The sequence below is a fragment of the Echinops telfairi genome, unplaced genomic scaffold, assembly GCF_000313985.2.
Source record: "Echinops telfairi isolate 266 unplaced genomic scaffold, ASM31398v2 ScPeMD7_70;HRSCAF=299, whole genome shotgun sequence".
Taxonomy (NCBI): Eukaryota; Metazoa; Chordata; class Mammalia; order Afrosoricida; family Tenrecidae; genus Echinops; species Echinops telfairi.
Genome location: NW_022103968.1, coordinates 14,613,172 through 14,620,354, shown reverse-complemented (window position 1 = coordinate 14,620,354; position 7,183 = coordinate 14,613,172). Strand labels below are relative to the sequence as shown.

Here is a 7,183-nt window from a genome sequence, read left to right as displayed (position 1 = left end):
AGGACCTGAATGAAGTTGCTGATGAAGATCAAGGATCGCAGGCTTCAATATGGATCACAACTTCATGTAAATAAAACCAAAATACAACTGGACCGATACAGATCATGGCAAATGGAGAAAAGATGGAAGTTGCCAAAGATTTCGTCAACAACCTGTGAGGTGTCTCTTAAAGAGAAACGATTGATATGCTTTCTTGCAAAGGAAAACTTTGGAATTCCAGTGCACTTAAAGGCGTCCCAGAAAAAAAAACAACGCCTGGCACACTTCTAAACAAAACAAAACAAAGCAATCAACCCAGCATGGAAATCTCCTTGGAGCACAGTTCTTCTCTGACACATCCGGGGTCCTCATGAGTCAGCGTCCACCCAGAGCAACTGGTATCTGTACAGGTACTGGTACAGGTACCAGTAGCTGGCAGGGTACAGAAAAGATCAAGTTAACAGATTCTTCGTTCCAGTAGCATTTACCTTCAGATATATTTTAAATCTGAATTGTGAATTTGGGAGCACGAGACATTGAAAAGCGCAATGATTCTCCACAAGTGATGACAAAAATCTGTCTTTTCAGTTTTCTATGCTTGAGCCCTGGTGGTGCAGTGATTACAAGTTAGGCTGCTAACCTCAAGATTAGTTGTTCGAAATCCCCAGCCTCTTCTGGGGGAAAGACGAGGTTTTCTACTCCTGTAAACAGCTATAGTCTCAGAAACCTACAGGGGTTCTGTCCTGTCCGAAAGGGTTGCTATGAGTCGGGTTTGAATAGATGGCAGGGAGATTTTGTTTTTGAGTGCTAGAACGCGGGTCCTCTTGGTTGTGGAGTGGGGGATATGTGTGAAAAGATTTTCCCGTCAAAAAAATACACAAACTTGGTGTTTTGGTTGGCAGTTTTAAGATTGCAACCCCAAATGACCTGTGAGGCACCAAGCGAGGCTCAGGATGAAGCAAGCAGGAGTTTAAGAGGAAAATTACTCCCATCAGCTCTCTTAGGAGCCATGGCAACCCCTTGGACCGCTCCGAAAAATCCAGGACTACAACTCCCACAAACCCCCGCGACGACCTCTTCCTCCAGACCGCTTCGATTTCTGGGAAAGAACAGGCGAGTAGGGGGAATGCTGGTCGCGCTCTCTTTGCGTCATCAGCGCGTGCCGCCGTGATTAAAGAGAGGACTAGGCCAAGAAAGTATGGCGGCTACCGAGGCTGCGATGGCGTCGTCGTCTTTGTCTTTGGAAAAAGACCCAGCTCCAGTCCTTGAAAGTTCAGGCACGGCTGCAGCAACAGCCGCGATCTCGCCAGCGACGGCTGCAGCCGCTACAGCTTCGGCTGAAGCGGCCGCGTCTGAGACTGCGGCCGCGACGGCTTCGGCCGCGACGGCCGAAGCAGCGGCGGCGACGGCTGAAGCCGCGGCCGAGAGCGCGTCCGAAGCTTCGGCAGAGGCTGCGACCGAGACCCCGGCTTCCTCGGCTGCGGCTCCGACGGAGCTTGAGGCCACCTCGGCAGAAGCTGCGGCCGCCACTCCGGCCGCCTCGGCGGAGGCAGTGACCGCTACTCCGGCCGCCTCGGCGGAGGCTGCGACCGCCACTCCGGCCCCTTCTGCGGGAGGTGCGACCGCCACTCCGGCCGCCTCGGCGGAGGCAGTGACCGCTACTCCGGCCGCCTCGGCGGAGGCTGCGACCGCCACTCCGGCCCCTTCTGCGGGAGGTGCGACCGCCACTCCGGCCGCCTCGGCGGAGGCTGCCACCAAGCCTGCGACGGTGGCTGCAGCCGCGACGGCTGCGGCAGCGCCTGCGACTGAAGCCGCTGCGGGATCGGACGCCGGTGACGCCAAGTCTGATATGGCTAATAAGCTGCTGTCCCTGAATGGCGTGTTCGCCGTGCACAAGCCCAAAGGGCCCACTTCAGCCGAGCTGCTGAATCGGCTAAAGGAAAAGCTGCTGGCAGGTACTGAGGCCTGGGAGGGGACCAGGCCCAGACCCCGCTGCAAAGGGAAGGCCGCAGAGAGCGCGGGAGCCCTTTGCGACGCGGATGGCTTGAGAGCTGCACGGAGGGGAAGGGAGAGTCACCCCTGGACTGTGTGCACCCAAACCTGGGGCATCTGGACCGGCCCTTTGGGAACTCCTGTAGCCTAGCTGGCAGTTGGCATTCTCAAGGGGGGCGGGAAACACTCCACACCAGTTTCGGCCTACCGGTATTCTGTAATCTGATCTCTCAGGAGCCTTTAGCTTGTTGCACGTGCAGGAACTCCACCGAGAGGAAGTACTGATTCAGTGCCCCTGAAGTTATGCTCTTAAAAACAGATTGAACATACAGATAACTGTTTAGGTAGCCAAGACTTTTCACAGTTATTATCCCATTTTGGCGGCCATAATTACTTGGGAGTCGCTTGTATAAATGCAGATCACCAACCTTTACCTCCCAGAGAGTGTTTCTAGCGATCTAGGATCTTTGGAGGAAATTGCATTCTTAAGCCGATGCCCCAGGTGATAGTGGTATTAAGTAGAGTAGGCCACAGTTTGAGGAACAAGGAAACAACAACTCCTTTGGCTCTTCCGATACCGCGAGAGAAAACTAGAAAAACCCAAACGGGCAGTTCATCGACCTAGTCGGTCATTTCCTTTCAGACAGAAGCATGAAGAAACCCTAGGTTTACTGAGCACCTACAGTAAGCCAGGCTGGTGCTTAGCCCATAAAGACATGGATGTGAAAGTTCTGATCCCTTTCACCGTAGTATTTTCTGCAGCCTGTGATGTTTTCAAAACTAACTTTTTGCCCAGAACGGTAAGAAGTTCGTTCTGTACAGATGTAGCTCTTGAGCTATTCAGCCAACTTGTCCAACGCTCCACATTTGATCCTGTTCTACCTCTCCATGAAAGACAGGAACTGACTTCTTAGGGCCCCAGGGCAAACCACACATCCACACCCCACGCACAAGCCAAACCCCGTAATTACTTCTGTCTAAGTCAGACCCAGTGCCCTAAGAGTTGATCTGATTCATGGCAATCTCACATGCTCCACAGGGTTTTCTTGGCTGGGGCAAATGGCTCAGTGCTCTAGGTGATAACCTAAAGGTTGGGGGTTTGAACTCACCGTGAGGTTTGCTGGAGATACAATCCTGAAGAGCTGTGTCAGAAAGGTTGTTGCCTTGAACTTGTGGAGCAGTTCTATTCTGCTGTCATGAGATTGCCATGCATTGGATAATCCTTAATGAGGTCTGCTGATGGTGGTCTCTTTAGTGCACCAAACTTCAGATTGCTGCAGACTGCCAGCACAATCTGTTTACCCATTTAGAAAATTTTTATTTTCTCTTAGAAAATTCCGGTGGCTAGGCAACTATTTGGGGGGATACCATACCTTGGTTAATGTTAGCACACCTTCATGTTTAGTTTGCAGAATACTTTTTCTGTTTTGTGACTAATCCACCCTTCTTCCTTTTATGTTTCTGATGAGCCTATTTACTTGATTGGGGGTAATTACTTTTGTGTTTTCTAATTACTCTTTTAGAAGCTGGAATGCCGCTTCCAAAATGCAACAAGAGGAAAAAGCAGACATTCAAAATTGGACACGGAGGAACCCTAGACAGTGCAGCCAAAGGAGTTTTGGGTAAGAGATGAATGAAGCATCTGTAACTGCCACGTAATATTAGGAAGACTGGCCCAAACCCTGCTTTCAGTCTACTCTGAATGATCACCTACTGATTGATGTCACCATCATTTTAATGGTTCAAGATGCACACGCCTACAGAAATCATTGTATTTCTGTATGGCTGAGATTTCAGACTTCCCCCCCATCAAGTCCATATGACGTTCTAGGACAGGGTAGAACTGCCCTTTTGGGTTTCCCAGGTGGTAACTTTGTAGGAACAAGACAGCCCTATTGTTCTTCGTGGAGCACTTGATTCAAACTGTTGACCTTGTGGCTAGCACCCCAACACAGTGCTCCTGGTTATGTGTGACGAGGGCTTTGCTGTGGTGGTGGAGTGGTTTCACCTTGGGCTGCTAACTGCAAGGTCAGCAGTCTGAAACCACTAGCCAATCTTCAGGAGAAAGATGGGACTTTCTGTTCCTGTGAAGAGTTGGTTTCAGCACCAAGAGCAGCAGATCTGCCCTTGGTATAAGGTCGCTATGGCAGTGAGGTTTTCAGTGAGGTCTTCCTTTGTAAGAGATTATAATTGGTGAAGAAAATTAGAAATAATCTTTTTCCCCCTAAAAGTTTTTATTTAGCCCATGTTGGCAAGAAATATCTTTATAATGAGCTGAAATAGGATTATTTTCATTTTATTAAATGTACTCACCATGATTACTAGTAAAACCCACATGATGATAGCGGTTACAAATATTGATGGAAAATCTGTTTGATTGCCATTCATTTTTCCGTGTTTCTTGTGATTTTGAACTGTGATGGTGGTATATTTTTCTTTTATCCAACTGAGGGGCTCTCATGGTGCACTGATTAAATGCTGGGCTGCTAACCCCAAGGTCCGGAATTTGAAACCACCAGGCTTTCTCAGGGAGAAAGGTGGGGCTTCCTACTCCCATAAAGAGCTTCAATGTCCAAAACTCACAGGGGCACTTTTACCCTGCCCTGTTATAAGTTAGCTTAGACTTGAAGACAGTGAACTTTTTTTTATACCCAGCTGTATTAATTGATGACAGTACTCCCTTTTTATTTTAAATTGCCAGCTGTTAAATGAAGAAGTGATTGTTTCCTCCCAACCAAACCAGACGGAAGGTGCTGAAGGGTACTGAATCTTTGAAACTGAAGAGACACATGGGCCAGGGTTGTACTTTATACTTGGTTTATCTTAGCGTAAAGAAATTCTCCCTACTTCCACTGTGTCCTTGCCGAGTCCGTGTATTAGTTTGATGTGTTCTATTTTCTTGATTGTGTGGTGGTGGGCATGAATTCTCCTTAAGCGGCTCATTGGCTGTGGTGATGAATTTCGTGTAAGGAGCTCTGTCAAAGACCTTCCTCAGTGGTAAACCGCCGTGTACTTTTCAGCGAGTGCATCTGGAGGTAGTTCTGAAACCCTCAATTGTCTAATTGACTGGGTTGAGGTTTCTACCTTTTTTCCAAATGATGAATTTTATTAATGTTGGGAAAAATACCTTTACTTGAGATTAAAGAGAAACGATTTAATTTAGTTTAGCACATTGAGAAAGAACAAAATTGCTATCTTTCCCCTACTTTTCCTTTCCAGATTTCTTTGTTGTCTGGTAAGTTCGACCGATTGGAGTAACAGAAATTCTAAAACTATGTTAAGAAAAATGCTCTTTCTAGCCTCACATATATGCCAAGGAATTAAGATTTTTGTAATGTAGATATTTTTAAGATATTCATAAAACAAAGTGCCCTAAATATTTTTTTCCTTTGATTTGCAGTGGTTGGAGTTGGAAGGGGCACAAAAATGTTGACCAATATGCTATCAGGGACCAAGGTAAGAATATGAGAATAAGTGTTTTTGTTTTGTTTTTATATGTTTATTATTTTTCTTACTTCCTGAAAATGGTCTTAATAACCTAGATGTAGATTTTAAGTCATTTAAAAAATAAACCATGTCACATGCATGAACAAGTTTCATTACTCTCGAGCACTAATTACAATATTGAACACCCTGACATCTAGATTAAAAATAGGAGGGAGCTTCGAAAATTTCATGGAAAAAATCCCCTTGTCTTTTTGTTGTGAGTTGGTTGAAGGAATGAGCCGCTGGACTTGGGGCTTGGGACCACATTCTCTAAGGACATCAAGATCAGTTTGTATAACATTGGTAACTATCGGTCACTCATTGTCTGGAGGAAAGTGATGAAAATTGAACACATGGAAATTATTAGCCCAGTGGACTAGTGGACCCTGGAAACATCAATCCTGAAGACCAGAGGAACTAGACGATCTTCCCCCGCCCCTCCCTGGCTACCACCATCAGGTGCTCTAAAAAGAATCAGTAGGTCCTGGATAGAGGGGGAGAAAAATGTGCACCAAAACTCAAAATCATTGAGACCCACTGGTTGAATAGACACACACTGGTAGAACCAGTAGTTCACCATAAATGACCCTTCATTTTAAGACCCCAAACCTTCCTAATGCCGTGACCCTTTAATACAGTTCCTCGTGGTTTTTTGTTTAATAGTGTTTTTTTTTTTTCAGTTCCTCACGTTGTGACCCCCCAACCATAAAATTATTTCCGTTGCTATTTCTTTTTTTTTTTTTCCCGTTGCTATTTCATAACTGTCATTTTGCTACTCTTATAAATCGGGTGACCCCTGTGCAAGGGTTCGACCCCCCCAAAGGGGTCGTGACCCACACGTTGAGAACCGCTGATGTAGAACTTTGTGGACTATTTTATGCCAACCCGATGTCCTCTGAGAATGTGGTCCCAAGCCCCTCGTTTCAAAGCCTCGATCCATTAAGGTATTTCATTATATTTAAGCATTGTGAATAACTACTACCGGCATGCTTCCACCACATTCGTGAATACATTTGCAGCAAAGGTAATCACCCATGTACAGGTACCTCCTCCAAAACCTGTGGATATTCATGAGTAGACTCCCACTATTCCACACAGCCTGTGGCTCTCTTCATGATTCTACTTAGAGATGCCGTTATTGTAGGATTGTGTACGTAACACTATTGACTTCTGTTGCCCTTTCATTCTGTTCGCCTCTAGTGTCTTCCCTGCCCCCATCTTTTTGCTGACTTCCTTCTTATTGGATACTGTTTTCCCTCTCACCTAAGTTAACATATCAACCTTCTAGCCAGTAATTTACCTTCGTGTTCCTTCTCATCCCTGGTCATCGTCAGAAAATGTTTTTTTGGGGTGAAACGTTTTTCTTGACTTTCACAATAGTGCCTCAGACAGAATTTCCCTTTGTTTTTTTCTAGAAACATTTTAAAGCCCCCTCATACTAAGACTCAGAAAAACTCACTCACTGCCTCCGAGCAACTAGCCACATGAAGACTAGAAAGTCTTTGAAGCAAAAGCTCTGCTGTGCCCATAATTAAACAAAAACAAACTTTTTTTCCCCAATTTAATCATATTTCAAAAGGCATTTGTTAAATGTTTAATGGTTGGTAGCTGCTGTCGAGTTGACATCAGTTTTCATTGACTGACTTTTGGAAGTAGAGCCCCAGGCCTTTCTTCCTAGCCTGTTTTCGTGTGAAAGTTCCCGTGAGCCCTCTCCAGCCTCGGGTAG

At 46.1% G+C, this 7,183-nt stretch overlaps 1 protein-coding gene across 1 annotated transcript in view; it reads left to right on the top strand.

The window, feature by feature from the left end:
- Positions 1-1,159: 1,159 nt before the first annotated feature.
- Positions 1,160-7,183, top strand: part of TRUB1 (TruB pseudouridine synthase family member 1) — a 31,443-nt gene continuing 25,419 nt past the window's right edge. The window contains exons 1-4 of the mRNA XM_045291528.1: positions 1,160-1,273; positions 1,727-1,934; positions 3,495-3,593; positions 5,372-5,427. Of these exons, the coding sequence (XP_045147463.1) occupies positions 1,178-1,273; positions 1,727-1,934; positions 3,495-3,593; positions 5,372-5,427 (459 nt within the window). The 5' untranslated portion in view covers positions 1,160-1,177. The remainder of the gene's footprint in view (positions 1,274-1,726; positions 1,935-3,494; positions 3,594-5,371; positions 5,428-7,183) is intronic.